The sequence below is a fragment of the Poecile atricapillus genome, chromosome 4 (genome assembly GCF_030490865.1).
Source record: "Poecile atricapillus isolate bPoeAtr1 chromosome 4, bPoeAtr1.hap1, whole genome shotgun sequence".
Classification (NCBI taxonomy): domain Eukaryota; kingdom Metazoa; phylum Chordata; class Aves; order Passeriformes; family Paridae; genus Poecile; species Poecile atricapillus.
Window position 1 is genome coordinate 29,832,147 of NC_081252.1, and position 18,011 is coordinate 29,850,157.

At 40.0% G+C, this 18,011-nt stretch overlaps 1 protein-coding gene across 1 annotated transcript in view; it reads right to left on the reverse strand.

Annotated features, from left to right (window-relative positions):
* Window positions 1-18,011, reverse strand: part of COL25A1 (collagen type XXV alpha 1 chain) — a 126,295-nt gene that overhangs the window by 81,722 nt on the left and 26,562 nt on the right. The window contains exons 5-8 of the mRNA XM_058838838.1: window positions 8,606-8,665; window positions 7,678-7,749; window positions 6,703-6,810; window positions 3,601-3,636 (exon numbers count right to left, since the gene is read on the reverse strand). Coding sequence (XP_058694821.1) covers window positions 3,601-3,636; window positions 6,703-6,810; window positions 7,678-7,749; window positions 8,606-8,665 — 276 coding nt within the window. The remainder of the gene's footprint in view (window positions 1-3,600; window positions 3,637-6,702; window positions 6,811-7,677; window positions 7,750-8,605; window positions 8,666-18,011) is intronic.

The window sequence follows — 18,011 nt, forward strand, 5'->3', positions numbered from 1 at the left end:
GTAAGAAACAACTGATTCTCCCACATCCTAAATTGTCCCACCACCAGGGGACACCACCACCAACCCACACATTTTTCTACAATGGAAATAGGGAAAAAGAAATGCCATTCCTTGTCTTGAAGATGAATTCTCTTGAGCCAAAGCAGAACTCATGCCACTCATGACACTTTGAGAGGACACAAACACTGTCATTGTCTGTATATGGTCCAAGCAAAACTCTACTGCCCGAGAGGGAGAAAAGTTATTACTGCCCTCTCTCACAACATCACCCTGAAACATAACTCTCCTTTTTATTTACTAACACAGGATTTCATTAAATATGAAGCAAAACGTGGCAGCAGATTCTCAGTTGCAGCAAATTGCCATCTTTTCACTAGAGTCACTGGATGTCCTGTTTCATTGAAAGGAGAACATGAACGTTCCCAGAATTCCAAATGCATTAAACTAATTTTAACTTCCTGTAAATCAAGGTACACATTGTTGCAGGTGTTGGGAGGAAAGGGTTAAACCCAGAAGATGTGTTAAAGAGGAAATAATTTCACCCAAAGTGACCTTGCACCTGGGAACACTAAGAATTTTGGTGTGGGGAAACTCCAGTTATTGTATCTACTGTTGTTCATCCTCTGCCTGTTTTGAGAAGCAGAATTCCTGTGTGGAGATAACACACTGTCACAGACATGCTTGAGCCTTCTGCTGGGAGAAGGAATGATCATGGAAGCACAGGCTTGTGCTGAACTGCTCCTGCAAGGAAACCTTTGATACATTGGGTCAGTAGCAGCCCCGCGCCACCCCTGCTGTGCTCTAGGATGAACTGAGCCTGTATCCCTGTGTGTCTCCTCTCACTAGGATAAACTGAGCCTAGTGGAGCTGTGTCTCTGTGTGTCTCAGCTGCCCAGTGCTGTTAGTGAGGTGATGAAATAAATCTACTCTCTGCATTTCAGCTGAGGTTTCGTGGCTGCCCTGTGTGTATCGATTCACACAGCAGGTCACACATTACTCAGCCTGTGTCACAGGCTCCTGAAACATCCTGAGGAACAAGCTGGAAAACACTGTTAGCTATTTCTGCTGCCACATCTTGTACTCTTGAAGAAATTTATTCCCCTTCTTTTGTGAGAAAATAGAAAACTAAGTAATTTCAAGCTATGCCATTGTTGGTTCACAGGATCTTACTGAAATTGTCAGCTCTGTCAGTAACGTGTACATTCATCTAGAAATACCTAGGCATGCTACCAAATACAGGCGTAAAAAAATGCTTTTGAAAGAGAAAAATGTTCTGTCCCCACTATTATAATCCAGAGGTCAGGCTTTCTGCTATCCTTAACTTGAACAGCACCATGGGATTTAAATCCTGAGAGAGTGTGACCCTATAGGCCATAAACAGCCTTCATCTTCCAAAACCTTCAGTATGTTACCCAAACTGTATGGATCCTCTCCCAGTATTTAGTGGTCTCCTTGGCTGCATCCTGACTCCATCCTTCCTCTCAGAGGAAGAATCAGAATATATGCCACAGTATTTGCTTCTTACTGGAAAGGGCCTTGGACAGGTGGGCAAGTAGGAAACCACAGCCCACTCCAACATACGGACTTTTGGGAGACCAGGACTGGTAGTATTTTATGGAACTCACTGAATTCTGAGTTTCAATTTCAGCGAGAAGAAAAACAGGAAGCTAACTCAGACTGGAGACCCTTGGTGTGAATAAAAGATAAGTCCTTACAAAACAATTCCTGCAGAAATAACCTAGAAGCTCCTCTGGGCAGATATCTCCATTTTCCTTTATTTTGAAAAGATAAGAGGTGAAAAATGCACAAAAAGAAACTCAGGCAGGAAAAAGCTTGTGCTCCTCACCACATAATATACTATTTTTTTTAGCAATGTGATCTTATAACATACATGTTGGGAAATCAGCTATTCCTAGAGTATCTGAATTTCCAATATAGAAATTCGTGAAATAAATGCATGGTGGAAATTTTCAGAAACAGCTAAACAGTCCCTGAATAATTTTAACATTTTCCAGGGGGAAGAGAAGTCTGCAAATCTGTACTGGCATAAAGAGTACGTCAGAAGCACCAAGAATAAAAAGGAACTAATTACCTCCCTGATACTCAGATGCTGTTTACTTGATCTCTACATAACCTAACATTTAAGCCATCAGACTGACCTTTCAAACAGACATTTGAGGCTGGAAATTCATGTAATCTGGGATCTTTCTCCAACTCAAGTTTGATGATTTGGTTTTTAAACACCTTTTCCTCCTATATAAACACATTTGCATTTGGAGAAACAGAGTAGTAGCAGATTTTTAGTCCTTACACACAGATTGTTACATTAGAGCAGTGGGAACGCTCTGAATATGGGGACTAAAATGTGATGGATTAAAAACCCTCAAGGATCCTGTGACTCTGCAGATCTGGTCTTGAACAGAAAGACACTTTTGCAGAACCTGAGTGAGTTTCTGTCCAGAGGTCAAACTGGAGAATATTCCAAATACAAGAAAACAAACCAAAAAAGCTCCCTTTCTAGCTATTGCATCTATTGTTCACAGGCACTCAGAAACCAAAAGAACAGAGCAAAAAACCATCCAGAAGCATGCTAAAAAATGAGGTAGTAACTTTGTGAGGCTTTGATTTTAAAACAGATAAACCTTTACTGCAAAACGAAAAAGTACAGGACTTTAACCACTTGATCACAGCAAATACTTCCAAGTGCCAGATTCTACATTTTTTTCTTTCAAAAGATACTGGATTTTGTCAATTGGAAATATTTTGCAATTTGTCAAGGTAAAATATCATGGCACCTGTTTAAATCTTCACAAATTCAGACAGCAATCATATCTGCACTGATTGTTGGTCTGATTATTACTGATGATCTTCCTCCTCAGAAGCACTCAGGAATCAAAACCACATGCCCCGTGCTAAAATTTGCCATCTCTCATAAAAATAAAAATGACTGTGTTTAGAGAGATCTTAAGGGAGAAAAAGCACTACATGTTGCACCATTCTGGGAATATGTGACAGGCAGAAACTTATGATGCCTTAATCTGTGGCTAAAGCTGATTTACAACCAGTGGAGCTTCAATTTAATTCCAAATGAATCGGAAGTATCTAACACACACAGTAGAAAAAAAACCTGGAACCTCAGAACAGAAGAACTTTCTGAGAGTTTCAGCACTGCCTCTTCACTGTTCTGTCAGGCAAAGGTCCAGAGCCCTTGCCATAGAGACATCTTGAATTTTGGCCCATAAAACATGTAGATGGTTCCAGTGCTGCTCAGTGGTTTCAAGGTAGAAATAGCTCAGCTTCAGAGACAGTGTTAAGAGGGTGCCAGGAACTGGGAACCCCTGGCTTGCTTCTTTTTTGTTTTACTTTGCCCTTAGCTGTTTTATTTCCTTCTGCTTCTCCAAGCTGAAAGAAGTTTGCCTTATGTGACTGTATTTAAACAGAAGGTGTTTTCTTTCTTGTGTTTTCTTCACAAACAAGGCCTCAAATAGCCTGTGACAAAGGAAGGTCAGGAAATACACACCCATAATGCTTTTTGGAATTTCCCATTTTAAAAGATATATGTCATGTTACACTTTCTTAGAAAACTGGAAGAATACTTACTGTCAATCCTTGTTCTCCTGGTTTTCCTGGCTCACCCTTTGAATAAAAAAAGGAATCAATAATTTCAGCAATGTATCTTGAATCCAGATTTCTATCTAATAATAAAGTATTTTAAAAATTTAATTCTTAAACAGCCATGGCCGCTAACTGCACATTAAACATATCACTTTTTTGCTTTTTAACCTGGTAGTCCAAATCACAGACAACTGAAGAAGTACTACTTCCCAATCATGTAATGGTATAGTTCTCAATGCAAGAGTTAAGTATTGGTGTTCTGACTCTGTCCCTTGGTTCCAAATATAATATTCCATTCCACTGTGCTAAAGGGCACAGAGAAAAGGTTATTTTCACATATGTGCTGTATCCCACAGTTTACATATTCCAAAGATACTGGTCTGTGTCATCACCTCAGTCAGCTGGCATAACTTACTGTTGTCAATTACCATGTTCCATAAAACCTTGAATATTGGTATTTTGAAGCCATGAAATAATTACTCAGCTCCTAAATACCTGGACTGGCTTTCAAAATGGTAACCCATCATTTCTCCAATATATTCTCTTTCTGTGGGCACAACTCTAAATATAAAGTCAGAATCTATATTCTCCCCTTTTTTCCCATATGAACTCATACATCTGTCTGTAGAGACAGTAAAATGTATCAGTCATACAGTAAGGGCTAAAAATACCCATCCAAAAAGCCAGAGCACCTATCATTTTAGTGGTCTGGTTTATGTATCACTCCCTTGAAAACCCAACTGAGCACAGGGCAGTCCATGCACTATTGTATCAGCACAGCTGCAGGGTCCCCTTTAGCAGCTTTGCCATAAAAGAAAGACTGTCATAAAATTCATGAGAACTGTTCTGATGTCGTTGTTCCTGGCAACTGGAAAGAATCAGAGCTGCTTCTCTGGGTATGTGTGCATTGCACTCAGAAGCAAACATGCAGCATCTGCAAACACACCAAGGACAGCTGGGAGAAAGAAGACATGGAGGCACAGGGTTCTGGCCAGTCACTGCCCCAAAACGCTGTTTTACAGCTGTGGTGATTGTAAACCTTCTTGCTTGAGAAGGACAGGCTGGAAGAGAAGCCCTGCTTTATCTAACCCTGCAGAAGAGGCAATGTCTGCCCAATGCTCACTGGTCACTCTAAGGACATCCTATAGCTGCGAGATGCTGCAATGCCCAGCTCACAGCACAGAGCAGCTGCTGTTTTCAGTCTGCACAAGTTTTTATCTCAAAAACAAAGCTGTCCTTCCCTCTCAGTTAAGTTTTCCCTGCTCTCCTGTTTGACTGTGTATCACACAGCGATGGAGGAACAAGCCTTCTGAGGATCAGGAACATTAACCTGAGGGTACAGATCAGTAGCAAGGGGCAGAAAACTGGATGGTTTCTACCTGAGAGCTTGATTGTGTCTGATTCTAAAGCAGTATTATGAACAGATTTTCCATAATGTTACAGGGCTTAAGATAGCCACAGCTTAAAAACTATAAAAATAAACTCTGCCTTGCCATCTAAAGTCAAATCACTGTAGAATTATTACAAAATGGAATGACTTCATTGCATAAAATGCATGACTCTTCTGTTGTGAGAAACACTAATGATCCCTTTGCTAAAAGCACAAAGCAACACACAGTCACACTGTAGTCAGCAAAGCCAGCTGATTCTGCCAGCCCCACGTATGTGAATTATTAAAACACTGTCACTGCAGCCAGAAATGGATTCTGGTTTCAGTCCTGCCCTTACTAGATCAATCCAGCACCAACTCTGCTGACCACAGTCCATTTAATCACAGTAAAAGAACACAAGGGAGACCCAGAAGAGGCCCAGAGCCTGATGTGCCACAGAGAAATGAGAAGGTTGCCAAAGTAAAGCATCATGAGAGTGACAAACTTTTAATGTCATTTCATAACCTTGAGCTAGAATTTATGAGGGCAGGAGTGGTAAAAAAAACCAACAGCTGCAGCAGTAGCAGCTCTAGAGTCCTAGAGGTCTCAACAGGCCAGATTTGCTGTATTTTCACAGGAAATTTTTGGAGCATCTTACTATTATCATGCTATATATATTAAATTTAGACAGTTAACACCTGACAAGGGTTAGAACAGGAGTGTGGATATTTTCTTTCTCGATTTTAGCTAAAAAGGACCTACAGGAAAAATTTATGCCATCCTGACTTCATGTAACAAGAGATGCTTTTTCTTCAAGAAACCAGTTTCTGTTTTCAGCGCTGGTCCTCACCTTGCTGGTTCCTCATGTGCCTTCTTGGCCACAATCTTCACTTTCCATGGATGTGAACATGTGTGTGCATCTGTACATGTGCCATTTCATTTCCCATGTCCCTCTCCTGTCTGTGATTCCATTTCCACACTGATAACACAGTTATCGTAACAGTGGCATTCATGGTAAAAAGGGAGATACTTGTCTCAAAGGAAGAAAAATTACGGAGGCCACAAAATATAAAACTGAAATAAATCACAGACTTTTTTAAAAAGTGATGTGTTTAAGCATCTATTTAAAAAGTGTGGGATTCATCCTGTGCCTAGCCTAAAATAAACAATATACAATATACTGAATTCTGCTGCTTGTCCTAATGAAGTATGGGGGCTGAGCCAAAGAAAATTGTACTCCTCTTCTTGTTTAAAGATGGCAGAATGTAACTCCAAACTTCATCATGCCTTGGGCAGCTCTAGCAATTTATCACTTTATTCCAAGACTTTTGAGGTTAAACCATTAAGAAGTGAGAAATCAAGCACATCCATGTTACTAGGCCTCAAATTCAGTTTTATCTTGAAGTTTGACCAGAAACATTTATTACTCATGGAAAGGGGCAGACTCTCCTCACACAGCTATTAAACATCAGTGAGTGACTGAGAAACCTTAGAAAGTGTGGGGAAACTGCCAGGGGTGGGAGGAAAGAAACCTTGGTGTTACTTCTGGCCCTGCTATACACTTGTTCTGTGTGTGTGGAACTGCAGGTACACCTTGAAACCTGCCCCTGGTTCAGCTTCTGCATCTCTTACCTGCCAGTCTTATCTCAGAAAATGTCTTTGACACTATGCTGGCTGAGAGAAAAGTTCACATCAAAGCAGCAACAGAGTAACTCACCGTTAAGCCAGGCATCCCACGAGGACCATCTTTGCCAGTATCTCCTGGGGGACCTCTGGGTCCTGGTGGCCCTGGAGGCCCAGGGGGTCCAGCTTGTCCTTGGTCCCCCTAAACCAATAAAAAACTCATCACAAATTTGCTTTAGAGGCATCAACCACATAAAAACACATCAATTCACCCATGAAGAGTGCAAGACAGGCTGGAAGAAGCTGCCATGAACTGGACAGCGGCTCTTTCGCTGCTTATGGCACAAACAGCACTTTGCCTTGAAGACCAACAGTTTGTATCAGCCGTAGAGCAGAAGGTTCAGATTCCAAACTGCTTGTTTTACCACAGCACATATGCCAAAATTTGGGATGGTCTTGAAATATTTTACTCATCTAGTTCTCCAGAGCCAGTGACTGCTTTTGATAAGCATCTGTTTGCTTCATGATTTGCATAATCATAGCAAATCTGAGGTGAAAAAAAAAAGTCTCATCTTAAAATATACAGATTTGCACAGCAATTTTCCAAGCCCATGAATGATACATGGATAGATTTCAAAAGTGAGCATGGAAAATAACTGCTTCTTCATGAAGTTGTACATAATTTTCCATCTGTTTTGGGAGGCTGTTTTATAGTGACAATTAGCTAACTCTCTTCATTTTTACCTATAATTTGTAAAAGTCAATTCTCAAGACAGTTGTCAAAACATATTACCTTCCCCTTTAAAAAAGAAAAGACACCCCAAAATGGTGCTTTAGTTATTTCCAGCACATCACTGCAAACCCCTGGCAAAAGCTGCTTGCATCTCAAACGTGGATCACTTAGCAAAGCCACCCATGGTCTTTTAACTGTTAATACCATTAACAGTTGCTTCATTTCAAAGCATTTTCAAGTGAACAACCTGCCATAAGAAGGCATCTGACAAAAAGGTACAGCAAAGAGTAAACTGAATGTAAAGAAGAACCAGATTCCAGTGAGGTGAAGCACTACCTTAATGAGGCGGCGTTTAATGAGCTGCTGATCAGCAGAGAGAAACCCATGATTGATTTTAGGAAACACCATCTGATCAGGCAGGTGAGGTCAAAGGTTGAAGATCAGAGATGAGAGAATTGAAGAATAGACATCAGAAGGCCCGAGAAAGAAATAAAGACATATTCATTAGATTTGTAATAGCTAATATAATATGAACTGGTGCTTCTGCCTGAAAGAAACTGTGCATTTTCTTTTGGAAAAAGATTACCTCTATTGCACAGGATATACTGCTATGATTTAAATCATATACAATGACTTAAACGAGTAACTGTTTTCTCCCCAGATTTTGCATGAGAATTCTGCACGTGCATTAGCTTTTTCATTACCCAGGCTCTAAAAATCAGTATTTTTATATGTTATTTCAGCAAAGTTTCTAGAGACAAAGCACCAGTTCAACTTTCAGTCAGATTTTCTAACCAGCATAGTGTGCCATGAAGAACGGTGTTATTTTTATAATGTCTGAAGTTCCAGCTTGACCAGATTGCTTCCTGCTTAATTTGCAAATCCACTTGGAAAAAATATGGACGTACAGATTAGATCTCTGATATCTAACACAAATATCTGACTCTACACGTAACCAGTATAGAGTTCAGTGTCATTTTTCACACTCATATATGCTTCAGGGAAGCAGAACACAAAAAACTCATCTGAAAATAAAATACTGACCAAGCCTATGGGAAATGTAGGCATTTCCAGAGGTACACAGTTATAGATTTGATTCCACACTCTGAATCAGGAGTACTTAGATCAATGCAAGGGCAGGGAGGGTTGGCTTAGATCCGCCATGAGAATTCACTGGTATTCCATGCTAAAAAACAATTTTTCATGTGCACTGTTATGCTGATACAGAGAGACCTGACCGAACAGGTACATGTCAGCCACAAACCTTGACGGTGAGGATCTGATTACTGTGCAGAGCAGCAACTGTGGGGAAGCCTGGCAGACCCTAGGGACACAGCATAACATGGTACGAGAACAGCACGACACAAACATCACAGAGACAATTTACTAATGGACAAACAGAACAAACACTGCGTTCAGTACACCCCACACTGCCGACAGACAGGAAACAGCCTCTCTGTCATATGGGAAACAGAGTTAGGTCTGCACTGCACTGCAGATGCAGGTTGATACTTCACAATGAGAATATCAAGAGATTTTAGAAGGAGCAATCCCATGAAGGTGTCTTTTCTTAAAATTATAATAAATTGTCATGATCATTTGAAAATTGTTAAGACTATCAGCCAGCAGACGATCAAGCCATTTTTGATTGAAATGTACTACAGCACTTCAAGAGATCTATGCAGAAAGGCTTGACTCTGGATTGCTGCAGAAGCTGACAGCAGTGACAGCATACTCTGAAGTGCTTTGCATAATTAATATCCTGCTCCTCATATTCTGTTTAACATATGACATGCAGCACATAAACTGGTAGCACATACACAACCATAAACACTGAACATAAATCTACTGCTAGATCTTGGGTAGTCCATAATGGCCATGGTCAAAGTTTTTGAGACATACATAGCAGTATTTTCACATCCATTTTTGCCCCTCAATTGCTGTATGCCACATATGGTTTCTCATATTCTGCTCTACCAAGATGTGCAGAACTTGTACTGTACTGGCACAAAAAAGGAGGAGAGTGGTGATTGTGGCCTGCTGTCACAATATAAGGGGCTGAATTTTGCTCTCAGTTCAAAACCTTTCTTGAGCTACCTTGTAGGGTATGAATTAAATCTTCTGATAAAGCCAAAACCTTATGCAGTTGAGCAGTGAATTCCTAAACAGGAGGAAATCCCTAAGTCCTCTCCATGCCTTTAGCATAGCACACTGCCAGAAGCAGAGGTTTGCTCAGTGGCAGAGACATTAGGCTGAGGAATATTAAATAAAACACAGCCAGGGAGCTCTAAGCCCCCTGTATGGCCACAGAACACTTTTATGAGGTAGAGTTGGTAGCACAGCCCCTCTGGGGGCTCCTCCTGGAGCAAACAGCTGCACCATGCCAGCTTAGCACCTCCTAAAAGGGAAGGCTGTGCCTGGGCAAGGGCCCTTCTGAGGAGCGTGGCGTGGAGGCTCTGCTGGTGCTGCCCATGCTGCTGCAGCACATGAGCTCCCTGCAGCCCAGCTGGCCTGGTGGGGAGCACCAACAGGCCAGGGCAGCCTGCCAGGTCTCTCAGCTGCAGCAGATTCTTTTAATGTGGCAAATATTTGCTCTGTTCATCACACCAGAGAGCCTGTGGATCACAAAGACCGCACCAGTTTTTACAGAAAAGGGAGAGTAACTTTTTGATGCATACATGTTCTTCACTAGCACCTTGGAGTTGCATTTAGCGTCTTTATTCCTGCTATATATCCATGATATGAAGCTGAGATCCTGCAAGTTGATCCCATAAAGCCAGTGGCTAAATTCAGCTTTCCCACTTCATTGGGATGAACTGCAGTGTGGCTAACTGCATTGCTCAGTGACCTGAAACCTCCTCTTTAGAAACAAATAAACAGAAAACAAAACCAAAAAAGGCTAAAACTCACAACATATAAAGGGACTGACTCCCAAGACACTGATAAGACTGGAATGATACATCATTTAGGAAACAGATGTATCAAGTTTGCATTTATCTTATTATGGAATATAAATTAAAGAAGTTATTAGATAGTAATGTGTCAGAATCTTTACATCTGTGACTCATTAGCCCTGCTGTGCACATGATCCATTTCTCCTCTAAATAAAACTACAACACCCATGTAATGGAAACGAGAACAAACAAGAAACCTACATAAGAAGTAAAATCTGAATAGCAAGCAATAAATGACATTTATTGAAAAAATTAATAAACAGAACATTTTTAAACAATTTCACTTTTACTCATCAGCCATTAGACTTATAGGACAGGAAGTTTCAGTTACCACTAAATTAACATATTCACAATTTGAGGTTTTAAACTCATATTAATTTGGATTTATTTCATCTTCAACATAAAGGAGAACTGAGAATTAATAAAGAAAGGTGCTTATTCAGTAAATATAGTGGTTTGTCATGACGGATTTTCTTTTTCCTTGAGAAGAAATGGAAGACTTGAAAGATTTGTGTAGCTGTACACAGAACCATTTACATTCAGCACTTCACAGTCCAGCCCCAGCACTCCCAAAGCTTCCCAACACTGCACAGGCAAGCTCAAGATTAGCTGTCAGTGCTGCAGTTTTCTGCCTACATAAACAACACAGGAGAAAAGGGTCAGTCCCATTCTTCCATCTTCAGCTTAGTGACTTCTTCCAGCTTGTTCCCAAGCTTCCTTCCTTTGCACAAAGTGGTCATAACCTTAGACCTAACAGACAGATATGTGCAATGCCAGTTTGGACCTGGATCATCTCCCCATGAGGAACACAAATCTTTGGAGAGAGACAGAAACATGGGAAAACTAAATGGAACCCAGCAAAGACACTACAATAGGTCCATAGTTTTTGCATGTGTGAGAGGCTTTAGAAGGCATTGCACCCTCTGGCATCCATGAAAGATAATGTTGGCACACAATGAGCTTCTAAAAAGGCATAAAAAGAGCTATCCTTCCCACAAAATGAGTTCCTTTCCTGTCACTGTGCTATAAATATAACCACAAATATCCCCTGGATCTGTTTTATTTTTTCCCTATCGAAAGCTGTTCTGAACGACAGATTCAAAGTTACTCAATTTTCTCTTTATTTGGTTTGATTCTTGAACTGCACATAGGAAGGGTTCTTGTTCTACACCCTGGGAGGCCCTAACAGAATACAAAACACTACAGTCATCTACAGCGACCACTGGTCTACTAAATTCCTCTGCTGACAGCTACTCAAGCTCACCCTGAAATGCTAGCTGGTTACAATTTCTAAATTAGCACAGTTGCCGCATGCCTCGCTGCCATTTTTGCCCAAATGCCAAGCAAAACACGATGCCTGATGGAGGCCAACAGCCATGGGACAACATTACCCACCTGGAAGAGTAGGTAAAGCCTATTTGCCCCATACAATGGCTACTGAGAAAACTGAGGGATGCCAGAACATCGGATCATTCCCCCCGTCTGATTTTTTTCACTTGGATGAAACAGTTGTCCCGTGACATTCAGCACAGCCTTGAAGGATGCAATTCCCACTAGCTGTCCTAGATTTTTCTCAGTACTCTCAGCTTTGTCCATTGGTCCACATGAGGTGAATTTTATAAGGCTGTCACGACCTTGTCAGAGGCAGGTATGGCAGCATTAAGCAACAGCGTTACTGGTTTTACACTGTGCTGCGTACACTCCAGTCTGACTGCTGCATTTGCTCACTATAGTAAATGTCACAGTCCTCTCTAGGATTCTCCTGACCTGCCAATAAACCCAAGCTGCACAAGCTTGCATGTTCCTGTGAAGACATGGTAAATGAGACAGGAATTACCACCTGCTGTTCTCTTGCACTTCCTAAGGTTACAGCCAGCTGCTGCTATTTCACATCAAATCACACAGGCTTCAGGCCAGAGTGATCGTGACACTCTTTATGGCTGCTCTGCCTCTCTCCAACACCACCTCCAGTTCTAATTAATCCCTCAGACTGAGTGCCAGTCCTGTGGCTAATTATTGTACCTGCCCTGGGGAATACAGTGTTTGGTATCACCCTGTAGAGTGCCACGGACTCTCAGCAGGAGCTCTCTTATATAACCCCTTTTATCCTAACTGCTGCTTTCTCCAGCAGCAAATCTGCTAACAAAAACAGTACACCACAAAAGGACAAGAATCCAGAAATTTTTCACTTAGGTAAATATTCAGCAAAGAGTTCTGATTTGGATAGATTACTTAATGATTCAGACTTTGTAAAAAAATAGTAAAATTGCAGTGTTTAAGATCTAGCATAAACAGATCACTGTAAAAGCATTATTTCCTGTAATGACCTCTGAAATCTACCTGACGCTGCATTCAAACTGAATAAAACTGGGAAAAGCCAACACTTCTCCACTTTTGTCCTAATATTAGATGAATTCTCAGTGAGGCAAATGTCTTTTCTACACAACTCAATTATGTGTTCTGATGAGTGATCACACATCTGACCTCCATAAAATATCCTTCCTGAGGACAAACCTGCTACTCTCACTGAAAGTGGTGGCAGGCATAAAGTTAACGGCAAGATGGGCTGGTCCAGAACCAAGTTGGTTCTCAAAATAAAAATCTCTCCTGGCTTATGTTTATCTCCGAATTTTTTACCTGCTGCAGTTATGTGATGCAGGTAAGTGGTTCAAGCTCCTTCTCTAATGTTTACTAGGACTAATTTTTTTTAAGAGCTGTTTTCAATCAAATTTGTCTAATTCAAATGTTCAAGTGCTGCAGCACTTCTGCGTGACAGCTGTAGTTTGAGATACAACAACTACATGATGTATTTTCAGCCACAGAACAGGGCTGTAGAAAAAGGAACAGGATGTACAGAGACTTCCTTCCTCACCATTCCTCTGGCATTACTAAAAAGGGGCAAGATGCAAACCAACTGGTGGAGAGAGAAGACACGCAGTGCCTAGCTCTGAAGACAGGAATGAAAACATCCTCCTCTTGGGAGCAGGTATGTGGCACTTTCTCTGGAGTGTCACAGCTGTTCTACATTCCCCACGGGAACCTCAGGAGCTGAACATCAAAGGCATAGCTTGGCCCTAGAGAGTCATTCACAGCCAAAAAGACACTCTTGTGAACTCTGACTCTCAAGTCTGAGTGTCCCAATGCTTCAGACAAAGTTGGCAGCCAGCGCCATCTGAGTTCTTTCCTAACCTCTCCTAGCGACAGCGCCAAGTTACCTTGCTCCAGTTTGCTAGCCTAGTTTTGCCGTAATGGAAAACAGGGGAGCCACAACAGCCCAACACCACTGAAGTGCAGACAATTAATCCCAGGAATGGAGTAGGTAAACACCCCTGCTGCCTTCTGGCAGATAAGGAAACAAAGTCTTAGAAGTTAAATTAACTGCTCACAAACAGATTGGCATTAAACCAGGTGTCCAGCAGTTTTCTCAATGATTCTGCTTCAGAAAGTTATGTTAACAGAAGGAATCACTAATGATTTTTTAATATTTCTTATTGTGGCACACTACGAGTTCAGTTTGAAACAGTAGCTAGATATATCTTTTATCTTGATCTATAATGTGATGTACACAGGTCAATTAACAACAGAAGAAACAATCATGTGTGTAATCATCCTGGTGAAGTTTGAAATTAAAGCAGCACTCTGTGTCCCCTATATGTTTGAAGTTACATACAATGAAACAGAAAATATGCTTTCAGACATAAATAAGAATCATCAAGAGAAGAAATTAATAGCATTAAATATAATTTAAATTATCCAAAATTGTATTTAATTAACATAATACTTATTTTTACTTAATACTATACATTTTTGCTTTGACAAGATGTGGAAAGAGGATAAATATTATCAGCATGAAACATTCAGGAACAGATCTTCCTGTAACGTAACAGATCCATCTACATTCATTTCACTTAGCAATGTCAACCTGACCTCACTCCAAAAATGTGAGTTTTGCTTTTGGGCAAGGCAAGAAATCAGATTAGTTTGTATATTACTATTTATTATATATTACTATTTATATATTTTGTGAAACAAGCCTGTTCCTTTCTTTAAAAAACCCAACCAAACAACAACAGACCAAAGCCAAAATCCCCCATATAGTAAAAAATAGGATGGCTTTAAAGGGAGGTGAAAAGTTAATGGTCATGGTTTAATCATTCAGTAACTAGTATTTTCTAATTTATGACTGAGGTGCTGATTTGAAGGACATGAATACAGGTTTCCCATGCACTGTCACTAGGAGCAGGAAAAGGCTCAAAATACTTATATTTCCTAGAAATGTATTATCTAATAATAATGTACGTATACTAAAAAAAAAGGCTTTTTAAAAGTTTCATTAAAAAAAAAAATCAGGTCAAAATTTACTGCTTGCACACCTTTAATTTCCCTTTAATATGGCATAGTTTATATAAGTTGTGTCTATAATAAAACAAGTGAAGCAATTTTAAAATTCAATTTTAAATTCAATTTTAAAAGAGAGTTATGGCTATATATACACATACACATTTGTATTTGGTTATTTCAGTAAATAGACTGCTTCCAGGACTACTTCTGGAGATACTGGGTAACTTTGAAATAGTCTGTCAGCACAGAAGAGTAAAACTTGCAAAGCAATGATTTCTCTCTACCAGGAAGCAAATAAGTAACAAATATGTTAAAAAGCAAACAGAGGAAAGGGTTAACTTGAAAAGAACATTATATCACTATCAGAACCTAACTGTTTTAACAGGACTCAAGGAATGTTTTTAATCTTCAAGTCAATAAAGGTTAACAAAACAAAATAAACTTCCGAGTTCCTGTCTTTTCTAGAACTTCATCTTTCCTGCTTAATATATTTTTGAGATATTATCAGTTCTGTGCCACCTCAGCCAACTGGAAATTTTACTGAAACATACCAAAAGTAAAAAATCATTTTATGAAAATACTTAAGTATGGCTTCTGGGTGGTATCTCATTTCACCTAGACCAAACCCAATTTAAAACCAGCTTCTAGCTAATGATTTCTAGCCCTGATAAACAAGAAATCTCTCATGTATCTGAACTAAAGGACAGAAGATACTTATTACGTCGTTTATAGAAGGATGAGAAAAGACTAAGAATCATAGAGTCACTAAAGTTGAAAAATACCTCCAAGATCATTGATTCCAACTTTCAACTCAACACCCTCATCCACTAGGCTGGTCACCTGGTTATAAAAGGAGATCAGGTTGGCCAGGTAGGACAACCTGATCTCCTAAACCCATGCTGGCTGAGCCCAATCTCTGGCTGTCCAGTAGGTTCTGCATGATCACACTCAAGATGATCTGTTCCATAACTTTTCCTGGAACTGAGGTCACATTGACAGGCCTGTAGTTCTCTCAATCCTCCTGTAACCATTCCTGCAGCTGGGTGTCACATGGTCACCCTCCAGTCATCTGGGACCCCCACAGCTGGCCAGGACTGATAAATGATGCAGAGTGGCTCAGTGAGCTCTTCCACCATTCCCTCAGTACCTCCATGTGAACCCATCTGGCCCCAGAGAGTTGTGAGCTCCTAAGTGGCACAGAGGGTCTATCTACTTCCTCCTGGATTGCAGGGGGTCCATTCTGCTCCCTATCCTTGTCTACCAGATCAGGGAGCTGGCTGCCCTTGGGACAACCAGTCTTTCTGTTGAAGACTGAGGAAAAGAAGGCATTAAGTAACTCAGCCTTTTCCTCATCCTTGATTACAAAGTTCCCCTCCCTATTCAACAAGGCTCTCCGAACTAGCTGTTCTGCTCCCAAACATTCACCTCTGAAGACCCATTTCCATAGGTCTTCATATTTTTCTTTATTTTCATGTTTTTCAAGATGCAGTCACTACTTGGACAATCTATGCTTTGAAACCCTACCATTACGAAATTTTCAAAGTTTTTTTTTTTACTGGACTAGAGCTGAACAACTGATATCACCATTTATTTCAACAGTCCACAGGCTAAACTCCATCATTTTTAATTTTCTCATGGCTCAGCACAGTAAAGCAAATCTCCATGGACATTTCATGAAGCCATGCCCTCTGAAAAAAGAAGAGCATCCAAAAGATATACTAACATTACCATTTCTTAAACTGGTATGAAGGAAAGCTAGCTTTGCATTTGACCTAAATGTTTAGTCAACCAGAACTTTAGAGTAATTAGAGATCTGATATAAAAATACATAAAGAGATAAAAAAAGATTTTTTTTCCCAAATAAGATCAGGACTCACCATCATTACCTTACTGGAGGTCTCATGTGATTAAAAGCTGTATTAACCTGCTGCCCAAACTCAGAGTATTAATTTCTATATCACTCCCACTACTAGAATGTGTTTTGGCTCGCATTTACTATGCAGTATGGACACTGCTATATCAAGCCACATGGCATCATGAACTAGAACCCTTATGCCATCTCTGCACAATGAAGGAGTCTGATCCATAGATTACTTCTGAATAATTAAGAAAACTCCTCAGATTCTTTAAAAAAAAAACACATAAAAACCCAGCCACATTATTCTAAAAATATAAGTGCCTGACCTCTGGGTGGTATTTGCAGGGCTGAGTTCTTAGTGCATGACCTTATTGAAGGTATTTTCAAGAAAACCTGCAAAGCAGTTCAGTATATATTCTACATGTCCAGTGACTGTGAACATTTTGAGATAACTGGTTACTAGTTTTATGGTTTTGAAATTATTTCAGAAAGAAAGATCCCTCAAAAAATCTCAAGGTGAAAAAACTTGGGTGGGACAGAAAACAGTATCTTTGACCTCAAAAGGGTAATTTTGAAATTTCAGACATAGCTTGGAACACTAACAGTTTTTGTTAAGTTAAAAGCTTGTTACAAGCGGGTATGTAAAAGTAGTAACCCAAAGAAACTTCAGGCTCCATACCTGTAAAAGATGAATTAGCATTAAAATGTTCACTGCTCTTAGATATTATATCCAATCTGTCTGCAAACTTGTCAAATCCAAGAGTTAATGTCATGCCCCAGTTACTTTCAGGTATAATATTTCTCAAAAATAAAATTGTATGCCATTACCTCCAAACCCATTTATTTTACACAGGCAGTGATGGAGAACTATGTGCAAAGGTAACCAACCAGGACTAAATGGGTTTAGTTTCATTTGGTGCATGAGTGGCTTACACATAAAAATTCTATTAATTATATTGTAAATCCCCTGGCACAGCAGGTTGAGCAGACTCACCCTGAAGACTGTTATTAGAAGAGGTAACTGCTGTACCATGAAACATAAAATGGTCAGAGGCTTCATAGTACTTATTACTTGTGAAATAAGGAGGGGGGGAAAAAAAGGAGAAGAGGCTGTGCAACACATTCAAAATAGATTAAGGGAAAACCAACAATACTGGGAAAATTTCCCGAGTTTAACCCATATACTTTAAAAGGAGGTATGTTACTACAACCTGCATTGACTAAAGAGTTGGTAAAGTTTTAGCTTGTCCACAAGATGCTTGTTACCATCTCTTCCTCTCCACTGCTGACCTTACTGAATTCCTTTTCTGTAATCAGATACAGAATTCAGTCTCAAGTGCCAACTGCAGCTGCATATACAACTTTGTGATGTCCTTATATATTAATTCCTCAGGTTGGATATTTTCTGCTTTTTATCTGCACTTGATTTACCAAACCCACAAACAGTCATAAATATTATTTGTATGGCTCAGTAAGGACTCTACTGCCTTCCTGCATATGGAGTATGTCTTGGCAAA